This window comes from Penicillium riverlandense, assembly GCF_028828495.1.
Source record: "Penicillium riverlandense strain IBT 135883 chromosome Unknown utg000006l_segment0_segment0, whole genome shotgun sequence".
Lineage (NCBI taxonomy): Eukaryota > Fungi > Ascomycota > Eurotiomycetes > Eurotiales > Aspergillaceae > Penicillium > Penicillium riverlandense.
This window is the reverse complement of record NW_026643197.1, coordinates 199,679-213,493: the sequence shown is the minus strand read 5'-3', so window position 1 is coordinate 213,493 and position 13,815 is coordinate 199,679. Positions and strand designations below refer to the sequence as shown.

Genomic DNA, 13,815 nt, shown 5'->3' with positions numbered 1-13,815 from the left:
GCGGGTCGCTGACCGCGAAGTTCAGTGGTAAAGGGAAAGAGAGTCGGCGTATAGTTGAAAGGGCGAAAGGTGGTTAGTGTAAGTCGACCACCATCGGTGCAGCGTTGGGCGCGTCGGGGTGAGTGGTTGGGTGGTTCTGTCGCCAGGTGCGGGCGGAATGAAGTGGATGGTCGAGGATCAAAACAGACAACCCAACGAGGAAACGCGCGGTCACGTGATCCAACGAGCTTGAGCAGCAGTATAACTAACAACCTTAGCAGCTCAAATCGCGGACATTTTGAACTACGAAAAGTACCTAGACACACGTTTTCACTGACAGTTTATCGTTGAGAGCTGACTTTCAGCCACTGTTGACCTAGCGGTCGAAGATGCACCCATGTTCGCCGATACTTCATGGTTACTACTCCAACACAGAGTAGTAGAGTTGCCCTAGAACACTCACTAATAATAATAAGAATACACAGGAGCTTAGGTGACCAACACCTCATCCTCGTAAAGGAGAATCAACTCTGCTTATCTCGGTCTAATACTAAAACCAATCATCGTCAGCCCTAACTATCGTTGACATGTGACTTGGATTGCATCACCCAAAAAACCAAAACAACCCTGTTTTTCTTCCCTCTCGATCCCCTCCACACAATCGTCTCCCTCCACTTCCATCAGTTCCCTCGATTCTTTTTCTTCTCCGGTCTTCTCCAAACCAAGAAACAAAGACAAATCATTTTCGCCATGGCCGACTCGAGCGATGTGAGCTACCCGAACACGGGCAGTAAGGTATGGAGCACAGCAGTCCGACTCCGTCCACGACCGTCAAATGCAGTGTTGCTGACTTGACACCCGCAGTGATATTCCCTCATGTTATCCCCTCGAAACCTCCCGGGACTGATCCCCTGAACTCTTCTCTGTCGCTTAGGCATCAGTGCTGCGGTGACCAAGGGTAATGCACTTCCTCGGGTGCGGGGGGTCGTCGAGCCAGCAGAATAGTCTGACTTTTCTTTTCTTGTCAATAGGCCCCGTTGTCGACAACCTCAAGAATGAGGCCTCCCGGACGACCGACGAGCTGCGCGACTTGAAGAACTCGCGAGTGACCCCTTCGACCACCACCGCTACCGGGCAACCCTTGACTCGTATGTTTTCGCACACATGGACCGGTTTGACCGGAGGAGTTGTCGATATTAATACTTTTTTTCAGACTACCATTCTCTGCTGTACAGCCTCCTGAGCGTAAGTTGACTCTGGGCCTCCAGATTTTAGAGGCCCCCTGCTAACCGAGTCTCTGTGAATAGTGGGAGCAACCTCGCGCGACCGCCGTGTCCTACGCCAGCATTGTCGGCTTCATCTTTGCCGCCCGCTACCTGCCTCTCCTCCGCTGGGCCTTCAAGTTCCTTTACATGGCTTTGGGATGTGAGTTGGTCGCGTGACAAGTTTCCGCGGGGATGTGCGATTAATGATTCTGTGTAGTGACCGCCGCCGTCGAGCTTACCGGCCAACTCGTTCTGAAGCAAGGCATCGCCAGTTCGTTCCGTCCCCGCCGATACTACACTATTCCCAAGGAGACTGTGGAAGCCGTGCTGGAGGACATTGAGCAGCTCGGAGACTTCTTCCTGATTGAGTTCCAGCGCATCCTGTTCGCCGAAAATGTCATCCACACGATTGCGGTATGTTTCATGAGGGTGTTAATGAGTGTTAGAAAGATTCTGATAAGCTACAGGCTTTTGTTGCGGCCTTCACTGGGTACTGGCTCATCCGTTTCGTTCCGCTCTGGGGATTGGCTTTGATTGCCATCAATGTCGCCTACTTCGCTCCTCTTGTCTACATCAGCAACCGCGAAATCATTGACGAGCAGATTAGCAATGCCCAGTCCATCATTAGCTCCCAGACCAATCAGCTGAAGGACCTTGCCGGCGAGCACACCTCGCACGCTACCGGCTTGATGAAGCAGTATGTCGGAGACTACAGCTCCAAGGCCCAGGAGTACATCGGCCACCGCAAGACTGCCTCCCCCGAGATGACCAAGGCTGCTCCGGTTCCCGCGAAGGCACCTGAGCCCGCTTCGGAGCCCGCCTCAGAGCCCCTGGTCAACACGCAGGACTTCCCTGAAGCGCCCTCGGCCGAGCCCGTCACGCAGGCGGTGGAGCAGCCGGCCGCAGAGCGAGAGCCTCTTTTGGCTGTGTAAAGCAGCTACCTGGCCACAGCTCTAGTGGTGGGACCTACTGAGCCGTTAGAAATTCAACAGCTGCCCTGGGGATCGGTTTCCTCTTTTGGTTTTGATCTTCAACGGGTATGCCGCATGGCATGCTGGCTTGTTGTTTTGAGTTGTCCATATTTTCTGATTCTCGGGGTACTGGATTTCTTTCCAAGCCCTGATGGTGGATGGATTCGCGTGTACGATGATGAAAAGTGCAGGATTCTGGAGCGATGAACTTTCCCCCCCTTTCACATCTCTTGTAGTCCTCGTGTTACCTTTTAACTTTGGACCTTCACTTCTTCTTGACGTCTTTATGTGTCTATTCTGTCTTCCTTTCCCTCTTGTTTATTTTTTTCGGGTTGATATTTTTCTAATGAAACATTTTCTGGCACGAATCCGATACTCTCTCGGTGATATTAACCATCTAGCATCTGAGCAAAGTCCTCCCCCACGCGAGCTGTCCATGCCTTGTACGAGGAAAACTCATCTGGGGGACTAGGTAGTTCACCCATCTGGCATTGACCTCCATAACTACGGGGATATAGCTCGACCCAACCAACTTGGGCAATTGTTCAAGTCCTGGCTCTGCAAGAGGCCTCGGTCCACCCGCCAAGGTCGTTCAGTTCCCCTCCCGTACGAGCCCGCCGTTGAGTTTCATCCTGGTCCACGAAGCCCGCTTCATCGCCGCATCGCAATTCAGGCTGGCCTGTGACGGTTCTGTTCTTTGTCTTCGAAAACTTGCCCTGTTCAGCATCCCCCTCCCTACCACCAGGCTACCCCAGATTCTTCATGGCCTGTTGCACAGAGACTGCTGGGCAAGTTATGATCTGGCTGTTATGCTGCTTAAGTGGGCTTTGGTTGGACGGCCTCGGAATCAGCGGAAGGTACGTGCGTGCGGGAAACAGCATATTCGCATCCGGAGGTATCAACTGGCATAGCTAATGGAGTTGTGGCCCCAGGCTGCATATCTAGACTGTGAGATTTACTGGGGCTCGAGTCTTTGAGGGTCTCTTGTCAATATGCCCATGGGCTGTTTCTCTTTGCGCCATGGACTTCGCCGCGAAACGACATCATACAACCCGTCTTTCAATAGGCTTGTTCCCCAGAATTCCACCTAGCAGAATATCTCCTGTTTTTAAACCCTACCAGCCCACCGAGACGAGACGAGCCTCTTTAGCAGCAACCCGATTGAGACATCCGGCTTCTCTACCCCCTTTCCAGAAGCACAGAATCAGAGACCTTCATCTCGAATGATGTCGGCGGAGGCGCACTGGACTGGGCTTACCGCTCTTTCCGACCCGATCCAGCGGCCAACCATCATCGCCGCGCTGTCTTAGACATTCCAAACCAGGCTTCTTTCTAGACTCATGTCCATCGGTCTCAGACTTGCGGCTGAGGTTGGGAATTTTGCACATTGCATGCTATATCGTCCGATTCCGGGATGAGCGACTGGGCTTGCTTCAGAGAACATAGAAGCCCGGATGGATTGTATAACGTCCGAGATATCTGCACCGTTTATGCTGTGCATGCAACCTCGCTGTGCCGGCCGGACGCCAATTGGTCATATTCACCCTGTGCCTGTTTAGAAGCCCAAACCCGACTAGAAGCCCAAACCCGACTGCAGTGGCGGGTCAGTGGATACAATGGGGATTGCAGAATGGGCTGGTCGAAAGGAATCCAGGGTGTTACTGTGGAAGAGACCGCTCATTCAACCCAAAACAGGACAAAACGGGCGATCTGGATCTCCAACAAACGTGTCGGTCTTCTGCAGAGAAGCCTGCATGGAAATTCTCAGTCTCTCCAGACAAGCGTCCATGTCTCTGACCTGCAGTCCCTGAGACTGGCCCCAGCGGCATCTTAGCGGGGATTTTACTTGGACTAAGGCCATGCAGTTGCAGAGGGATCATATCGTACCCGACATTTTCTCTCAGAGTACCACAATGACAAGATACGTGGGTTGCATGAGACGGCTTCTCATGACGGCATGTTGCTCGGGCCGTTGGAGACATTAGGTTACTTCCCCAGAAATCCCTGCTACTTCTCAGTATCATTTTGATCGGGTCAAAAGTTTATCTACCACTAAATGAATACAGACTCTTCCTACTGGCTGCCTCCGCCGACTCAGACGGTCTCCCTAAAAGGCGAAGCTGCAGCCTTCCGTCCTACCAGTACTAGTGGCCCTGCACCTTGCCGTGGTCTCAGACCTCTTTGATGCCCGTACTCTCAGCCACTATGAAGAATTCAAGCTCTGATTGGGTGATGGATGGCCCTCATACTGCCCTGAGTGCTTCGGAAGCTGAAGCCGGCCGTTTGACAAGGGGTATATCGAATTATCTCCGACCACACGTGTTAGGAAAGGGATACACTTACTTCGATGAGAGCACAACTCGTACGGGATCTTTTGGTATACTGTGAAGCAAATTATGAGACTTCTCTGGGGTTTCACGTTGACCAGTCTTGAGAAGCCCATCTTCTGCCGACTGCTGCAGTCTGTTTGCATGCATTGACATCTAAAAGGGTAGAGGCACCAGGAGACAGCGGATTGATCACAGATGTAGGATATCCACATGCTTCCAGAGATCCCTGAAACGGACAGATCTGGGACGGCTTGGGTGGCTGCAGCCGTGGAGTGAAATAAGTGATGCCTCGAAGCTCAGCGGCCTGAGTGTCTCTCATTTCCTCTTGTTCAGGAGAATGAATGACGGGCACCGATGGCAACATTGGCACAGCATAGCGGTCAGTCCAGAGCCCAACCCTCATTTACGCTGTTCCCCTAGGACTCGGTTCGTTGGCCGCATCAGGAACCCAACGTGGGGAGAGACAAACAGCCCAGTGTGGCTCGTCCAACGTCAAGTGCCTTGCGTCTCCTTGTGAATGCCTGGGCGAAGTACCGGTGAGGCCATACCCGGTATGCTAGACACCGAGAGTCCTAGGGTTCACCGCTGAGCCTACAGACCCAGGCCCTCGAAGACACCGCGTTTCCAGGACGATTCAGCGTAGCCTTGTACAAAGAGATATAGGGGACAAACACGGTCTGTATACAGTCTGAAGCAGTTTCCTGGACAAAGCTGAGTCGGTATCAAACTTGGGGGTTGTGCCTTCACAATCAACCCCTTGTCTTGCATGATTTGTCTCCATCTGCTTTGACTCTTTCATGGACACTGGGTCTTCTAGAAAAGCCTTCCTTCCGTGTCTCACTCCCCGAGAAGAAAATAATCTTCTTCCTTCCCCGACCCTGGGATCTCCTACTTCCATCTCTCAGAGAGACTGAACTTTACCTCCCTCTTCATCTCGCACCCACTGGTTTTTGGATTCGTTTTCCTCCTTGGACATTCCAGCCATGGCTTCCATCAAGTCTCTGCTAAATCCGCTTCCCGAAATTCCTCAGTTTTCTCCTCCTGCGCCGTTGCTGGCGAGGACTCAGCGTCCCGTCTCGTCGAGTCCCCCTCTGGAAAAGAGGCAGAAGCTTGCCAAAGATGCTCCCATCTTCACACGTGGTCGCATCCGTGGCGAGCTTCGCTATCCACCGTGTGAAGAGCGTGATGTTGAGTTGGAGAGGATTCAGCGCGAGTTCAAGCTTCATCCCACCATGGGCAGCATCGCTGAATTTCCTCGACACATCCCCTACAGCAGTGACAAGAAGAGTTTCCAGCAGCTCACTGGCAGAGAATCATTTGAAGGTATGCGATACCACTTCTTTGCCCTTTCCTCAACTAACACATCCCTCAGTATTCCAGTACACCTTCCAGTTGCCGGGTGAGGAAAAGGTGTGGACTGTGATGTGGGACTATAACATTGGACTCGTCCGGACGACGCATTTGTTCAAGTGCAATGGCTATTCCAAGGCAAGTACTCCCTAGCTTCGGTACTTGACTGCACTAACACGATATCCAGACCACTCCGGGCAAGATGATCAATTCCAACCCCGGTCTCAGAGACATCTGCCACAGCATCACAGGCGGAGCGCTTGCAGCTCAAGGTGAGTGGTTTTTTTTTCTCATCCTTGTACAGTTTTCAGTTTTACTAATTTACTTTTTTAGGGTATTGGATGCCGTTCGAAGCAGCCAAAGCCATTTCGGCGACCTTCTGCTGGAAAATTCGACATGCCCTGACACCACTCTTCGGCTCGGATTTCCCTTCGCTGTGCATACCTCCAGAGGACAGTAGCCGGTTTGGCCGCATGATCATCGACCAGGCTATCGTGAAGAGAGCCACGGAGACTGCCAACTACTATCGCTCGCTGGCGCTCCAGAGCGTACCATGTTCCTCCACGGCAACCAACCAGTCTCGATCCGTCACCCCGTACATACGGCGCGACGAACATCCCAGCCACTACCCAGCTCGTGCCGAAATGAACATGCTCCGTCGCCACATAATGCCTAGGCCTCCAAATCGCCGGTATGCGGGCAGTGTCAGCAGCGAGTACGGCTCGTCCTCTGAGGTCTCAGACCGATACTGCGTTTCCCCTGGCAGCCCCGTCCGGAACGCCTTCACGCCAGTCAACGTCCCGCGCTCCTCGGACTTTGTTCCCCGTTCCCACCACATCTCGCCGATGGAGATTCTTGCGGCGCTGCAGAGCAAGCACCAGAAAATGTTGCCATCGGCTACCAGCGAGGACGAGTCAGAGACAGACGCCTCGTCGTCGAATCTGTATTCGGAAGTGTCGCGCACTCCGACGGACTGGCTGTCTCCAGATGTTGACACGGCACTGGAGATCAAAGGTGCCTCTGCTGAGGATGCTGAGGAGAGTGCCTCTTCGGACTTCACTTCCCTGGACGGCGATGGATCTCTTTATGACGACGGTGACGAAGACTATCGTAACCCGAGCGTTGACAAGGACACCACCAGCAAGCCCTGCACAGACCAGTCTAATGCATGCACCGTTACCACTCGAGCCAGTGGTCGTATGGCTCCTACTTCGTTTGCCCGAGAGGTCAAGGCGGCTCATGCCCTACTCCACTTGCACATGCAAGAGGCGATGGCTAGCGATACCGATGTCGACGGTGGCAGAGAAGGTGCTCATTGCTCCCTTTTTGGACCACGTTCTCTCGACAGTACCATCGGATCTCGGAAGAGACGCCGTGCCTCCCTTTAACATAGGGACGTCTGGTTTTTGAGATAGGACGGCAAGCGGTTGGTTGACGGCGCTCGTTTGGTTCGTTCGTACACGGGAGGCGTCTTCGCAGGGATTTTGTTTCGAATACTTTCTTTTTACCGCGCATAGACGGACGGCGTTGCATGGTGAATCAGGACTAGAACTATTGTTTGGGTCGGGAATACTTCGCGGATTGAATTATTTGCATGTGTTTGAGTGGTATGCATTTTTGGGACGTGTTTGTGCAAAACTTTCTACTCTGGTTCAATTGAAATGAGGCCATCTTCCATATTGTCGCCATCTTCCTAAAGTCTTTTCAAGATCCTCGTTTTCCTATCAGGTTAGGATTTAGCCTACGAATGATGAGGGGATTTCTATAGAAACCGAATCATTTAAAACTGCATACAATTACTGGCTCTGTCTGATCACCATAAAAAGGACAACAAAGACAATTAATGAAATAAAAAGGCATAGAGGAAAAAAAAACCGGCGCATTCCCGCAGTATCCCCAACGCCCACGGTTCAGTCAGTCACCGTCTACTCGCTCTCGTCGTCATCGAAGTCATCCGCAGACGCGTCATCGTCATTATCGTCGCTCTCAGGTGCAACGGTATACGACTTCTTTGTCGTTGCTGTGCGGCGAGACGGACGGCTTGCGGCTGCACATCGCGGAGGCGGTTCGTCATTAGCGTCATCTACATCGATTTTGCCAGCTGGAGAATCCAGAATATCGTTGGCCATGGCATCAATGTCATCCTCCGAAAAGTCATCCACAATATTCTTCTTGGCTGCTGCAGTCTTGGCCTGCTTGGAAGCGTAGGCCTTGGCTGCTGCCGACAAGCCGGACGAGGCCGACGTAGCCGCTGGTTTGGCAGGCGCGGCATCCTTCTTCGGTCGACCACGCGCCTTCGGTGCAGCGGCAGCGGCCTTGGACTTGGGCGCAGCCTTAGCCTTAGCCTTCGAGGCTGGCTTGGCAGGCTCATCGTCTTCGTCTTCGTCTTCGTCAGGGACGGTCATCACATCCTTGGACTTGACCTGCAGCGAACGGCGTGGAGAGTTCTGTGGAATGAGCTTGCTGTAGTCCGTGTCGTCGGCGTCCAACTCTTGACTCTTGGATGCTTTGGAGGCGGGTTTCAGGCTGGCACTGCTGCCGGGCCGAGACTTCTCGGAGAAGAACTGTCGGGATTCTGCGTTGGAATCACCGCCAATTCCCTTGACCATTTGGCCGACATCTGCAAGCAGGTCATCGCCGTTTTCGCTGTCCGAGTCACTAGGAGCGGTGTACTTGGCAGGCTTGCGGGCACGGCCGGTGGCAGGCTTAGATGCCTCCGACTTAGCAATCTCGAGGAAGTCATCGTCCGAGTCGTCTTCGACCTTCTGCTTGGGCTTGGCGCCTCGTTTGACAGCTGGCTTGGGGCGTGTCTCCTCAACGTCATCATCTAAGTCCATTGGATCTGCTGCTGGTTTGGCAGGCACCTCTTCCATGTCCACATCAACAGCTTCTTCCTTGGGCTTCGGTTTGGCGGCCCCACGACTCTTCTTAGGAAGCACTTCCATGTCAAAGTCAAAGTCGTCTTCATCAGAACCATCGACGGCGACGGGGGCAGATTTGGTCGACGACTTATTGAGGAAATTCATGAGGCTGTTTGTCGGTTGCTCCTTTTTCTTGGCTGCTGCTTTCTTCTTGGTCTTGGGTGCCCCGAAGTCCTCATCCGAGTCGTCACCGTTCGCCTTGCGCTTGCGCGAAGCTGCCCCGCGACCACCACCCGTGGCCAACTTGGCAGACACACGGCGGCCCAAGCCAGCCGCCTTGCGCTGACGGCGGTCCTCATCCTCAAGCTGGAAGCGCCATTCGTTGATGAACTCGTCCAGATCGCGCTTCCAGATGTCTTCCTTGGTCAGCTTGATCAGGACATCGATCTCAACCTCCTTGTCACCAATCTGGCGGCGCAGCTTCTCGACCCGTTCTTGGGTCAACGACCAAATGGGCATGCCCAGCAGGTAGTCATATGCACTCGACAATACTTCAGTATCCTTGTCGGCTTCCTCGTCTTCTTCTTCTTCCACCACCGGCTGGTCCTCGCCCATCTTCGCGGCGTCGGACACCTTGGGGAAGGGCTTAAAACCCTTTTCTTTCAGCTCAGCAACCAGGACCGGCTTCTTCTTCTTGGAGATCACGAGCTTGCCATCGATAATCATCTGCACAAAGCGCGCTTGATTGCTCAATTTGTCTAGGTCCCTCTGAAGCTCCGACAGCTGATGCTGCTTGCGCCGCTCGTAGAACTTCAGGCGAAGAGTGAAGAACTCCTTCAAGATATCATCGACGGAGGCGTACTTGGTGATTCGGCCCTCTGGATCGAAGGCGACTAGATTGGTTGTCGCGATAGTCTTGGACAGTTTGAACTTCTCCTCCAGACCTTCCGACAGCGCGGCCTGCATGTGCTTCTCATCAAGCTGGATCACAAAGTGAACCTTGTGGTGGGTGTTGTAGTCTTTGTAGTCCTTGATGAAGGAGGGCACCTTCTCGGCCTTGATGATATCCTCCAGCTTGTCCTTGAAATCTTGGGTCCAGGTTCGGATGGGGAGCTCGGTGATCTCGACCTCCTTGTCACCAGTCTCCTTGATGATACCACTGAACTTGTAACGGTCCCCACCGATAGCCACAACTTCGCCCGTGAAGCCGCGGAACCAAGGTTGCATTGGGGTGGGTTCCTCGCCATCCATCAAGCGCTTCAGGTTGTTCACCACATCCTCGGGGCTGTAGTTCGGAATCGAGGAGCTCCAACCAGTACCAATGCCATCGGCGCCGTTAATCAAGACCATTGGGACAACTGGAAGATACATCTCAGGTTCAATCTTCTTGCCATCGTCCTCGTTGTATGTCAGCAGCGGTTCGTCGGCCGGGTGGAAGATTTTACGCGCGAAGGGAGACAGTCGCGTGTAAATGTAACGAGCAGAGGCACAGTCCTGGCCACCTTGAAGTCGACTTCCGAAGTTCCCACTGGGCTCCAGGCAGTTGACATTGTTTGATCCGACAAAGGTCTGGGCCAGGCCAACGATGGTCTGTTGGAGAGAGGTGTCACCGTGCTGATAAGCTGTCATACCGGAGACGTGACCCGCTAACTCCACGACTTTCATGTCCTTCTTCAAATTGCGGCGGAAGCAGGTATACAGCACCTTGCGCTGACCGGGTTTAAGACCGTCGACAACCGATGGAATGGAACGTTGGTTGTCCGCCATACTGAAAAGAATGAGCTCCTTGTTGATGAAGTCGGCGTAGCTAATCTTCGACACCGAGTGATCCAAGTAGGTGCCAGGTTTGAACTGCCGAAGCCACTCCTTTCGTTCATCAGCCTTCTTTTTCGAGAAGGCGAGCTCAATGAGCTCCGGTTCGTTTTCCTGCATCGTGTGGAACTCCTTGAGATGACGGTCAAGATCCCGGAAGTAAATCTGGGCATCATCGGTGGTGCTGGTACCCAGACCCTTGTAGTATTTGTGTTCCCAACCACGTTCATCCCTGTGAGTCTCAAGCCATGCCTCGTATTCAGGCATTGTGAAGAAGGACCGTGACTTGGTCGGATTCTTGGGATCACCCTTCCAGACCTTGATGATGGGTGTGATGAACTCAATCAGGAACTCGGGGATCTTGAGCAAGCTAGGGAATTGTGCTTGTAGGAAATTAATGAGTAACCCCTTGATGTGGCTGCCGTCGTGATCCTGATCAGTCATGATCATGAGATGGCCGTATCGAAGTCCCTTGGTTTCGGTGTACTCCTTCTTGTGCTGTAGACCGATGAAGTTCTTAATGTTTTGAATCTCCTGGTTCTTAGAGATTTGGTCGAAAGAGGCATCCCGGACATTGAGCAGCTTTCCGCGCAGCGGAAAAACACCGAACAGATCGGGACCTACGACTGCTCTGCCGGCCATGGCCAAGCCCTTGGCGGAGTCACCTTCCGTCAAGATCAGGGTGCAGTGATGACCCTCCCGAGTACCAGCTTTGTTGGCATCCACAAGCTTGGGGTTGCTCATACGCGAGCGGCGACCGGTATCGCCCTTCTTCAGGATTTGATCGGCCTTCTTCTCTGCAAAATGCAGGATATTCGACATGACCTCCGTCTTTAGGACTTTCTTGTAGAAGTCTTCCTCAAGAACGCATTTGCTGCCAAACTGACTTGGCTTCGTGGTTAATTGTTCCTTGGTCTGCGAGGCGAAAGCCGGATTGACGATCAAACAATTGACAAAGATGAAGATGTGGTTCCGAATTTGAGCGCTCTTCAGCGTGGCACCGGTCTTGTTCTTCTTCTTGACCTGGTCCGCAAGCCGATTGCAGATCTGGTCGGCAATGTAATTGACATGGGATCCGCCCGAGGTTGTGGCAATCGAGTTGACGAAGGAGACCTGCTGGAAAGCCCCATCCGAGACAGCAAAGCCAATCTCCCACCGGGGATCTGGGCTGCAGGTGAGGATTTCGTCCTTCGGCGGAGGACCCTCATCACCTCGCTCCTTGCGGATAGCCTTGGTGTACATCTCCATGTATTTCTTGAAGGTGCGGATGGGAATACGAGTGCCGTTCAACTTGACATTCACCCCCCGTGCCGTACCCGCCAGATCGTAGACACGGCGCTTGACAAGGGCCTCAAAGTCATCATCCATGCCCTCCATACCGAATTTAGCGTAATCAGGCTTGAAGGTGACCTTGGTGTAGTCATCACCCTTGGCATCGGTGATCTTCGCTTTACCCATCTTGGACATGTTGTCGGTCCACGTCTGCTTGTATTTCTTCTTTTGGCGGGAGTCCTGGGTCTCAATTGTGAACTCGGTCGAGAACACGTTACAGAGCTTCGCACCAAAACCATTTCGACCACCGGTCACCTTCAGCTGAGTATCGTCATAGTTGGACGAGGTGAGCAGATGACCAAAAATCAGCTCGGGAACGTAGATCTTCTCCTTGGAGTGAATTTCGATCGGGATACCACGGCCGTTGTTCAACACACTGATTTCGCCCGTCTCGCGGTTGATGGTCACGCGAATTTCGTTCATGTTACTGTCATTCTGTTTGTTGTCGGCAGCGTTGACCACGATTTCGTCGAAGATCTTGTACAAACCGGGAACGAATGAGACTTCCCGGTACTCCATGGACTCCGTTTCGGAGTTGAATACCCACATCTGCTGGTTGATGCGCTCAGTGGACCCAATGTAGGAGTCGGGACGTTTGATAATGTGTTCAAGTTGTGTGAGCTAAAATCCGCCGTCAGTTACTAGTTCAACCACGATTGCCGTGATCGCCCACCTTCTGGTACTTGTCCGATGCATTCTTGTTATCGGCGGCACCGTCTCCGAAAGACTCATTCTCCAGGTCGGCCAGCGGTTTGGATCCGCCGCCTTTCTTGGCCGCTGGAGCCGTCTGAGCTTTCTTGGGAGGGGTGTGGGAGAGGAGGGAATCGGCTTCATCATCGGAAATTTGGACGTCGGACACTTCATCCTCGCTATCTTGGGCCTTTTTCTTCTTGGGAGCTGGCTTGGTCTTGAGGGTGGTCTGCTTCTTTGCGGCTGGCTTTGCAGCGGCCTTCTTGGGAGCAGCCTTGGCCTTGGGCTTCTATACAGCAAACTCTTGTCAGTAACAAAACACGCAGCACATAGGTAGAAATCCTCACGGGCGCGGGCTCAGGGACGAAGTCGGAGCTGCCACCCTCGTCCTCAAAGACGGAATCATCCATGATGGAGTCATCCATGGTGAAGAATTTATTGAAGGAACTGCGGCGGGTAAAGGAATGGGCCGGAGGGCCAGATCTAACCGTAGAAACGAACGATACGGCTAGAAGAAGGGTTAAGAACTGGGGAGATGAATCGTCAGTCGCTCCCGCTTGCTCTCGAAGTCGAAAGGAGGCGAAAGGAGAGAGTAGGAGGGGAGATGGTGTTTCTGTCGCAGCGTGAAACGCGACGCTTTGTTAGCGGGCGGTGAATGGCATTGGCCACTCGGATCATCCTTCTTCCTCACCGCCCGTGTTGTGCCGTCCGGATTGGGAAATTTCACAACAAACGGGGCAAATGGAACCTACCATAGGAGAGGGGACTCATAAAGGTGAGATCAAAGAGAGCCAGATGTGGAGATTCAATATTCAGAGCCTCATGAGGGTCAAGACAATACATCGTGGGGTGGTGGTTTTACTGATCTATATATGTCGCGACCTGGGCCTAGTGACCAAGCGCTATGCGTGTCTTCAATCACTGTCAAAGTAATGCGATACCCACCTGTTCTGTACGGTGTGTATGGCGGCAAATCAAAACGTTATGAGGATAATATCAGGTTGAAGTTTTTTTGGGGATCTGTTTAAGGGTCATTTTGGAGGCTTTTAGGGGGTCAGTTACTGAGAAGAGAAGACCCTTGCACCGCCCAACAGTAGTGCAGCTTCCTCTTAGAGCCAGAGGGGTTGATACAGAGCTGGATGCTGCGGTGGTTCTGCACAAGATATTTAGTATGTATGTGAAACTGTCATCTGGCGATTGAATAATAATGGAAGGCTCAGTTGAA

The 13,815-nt window shown here is 52.8% G+C and overlaps 3 protein-coding genes across 3 annotated transcripts; 2 read left to right on the top strand and 1 right to left on the bottom strand.

The window, feature by feature from the left end:
• Positions 1-729: 729 nt before the first annotated feature.
• N7474_006332 (uncharacterized protein) lies at positions 730-2,176 on the top strand (the record flags this gene model as incomplete). Its single annotated transcript, XM_057197742.1, has 6 exons — positions 730-769; positions 1,011-1,127; positions 1,193-1,224; positions 1,287-1,404; positions 1,462-1,658; positions 1,712-2,176. 6 exons carry the CDS (start codon positions 730-732, stop codon positions 2,174-2,176), a joined length of 969 nt encoding a protein of 322 aa, XP_057051182.1.
• Positions 2,177-5,528: 3,352 nt separating this feature from the next.
• Positions 5,529-7,283, top strand: N7474_006331 (uncharacterized protein; the record flags this gene model as incomplete). Its single annotated transcript, XM_057197741.1, has 4 exons — positions 5,529-5,868; positions 5,918-5,991; positions 6,083-6,167; positions 6,229-7,283. The coding sequence occupies 4 exons, from the start codon at positions 5,529-5,531 to the stop codon at positions 7,281-7,283; spliced, it is 1,554 nt and encodes a 517-aa protein (XP_057051181.1).
• A 537-nt stretch (positions 7,284-7,820) lies between these two features.
• On the bottom strand, positions 7,821-13,015 carry N7474_006330 (DNA topoisomerase 2; the record flags this gene model as incomplete). Its single annotated transcript, XM_057197740.1, has 3 exons — positions 7,821-12,521; positions 12,574-12,879; positions 12,938-13,015. The coding sequence occupies 3 exons, from the start codon at positions 13,013-13,015 to the stop codon at positions 7,821-7,823; spliced, it is 5,085 nt and encodes a 1,694-aa protein (XP_057051180.1).
• Positions 13,016-13,815: the final 800 nt, after the last annotated feature.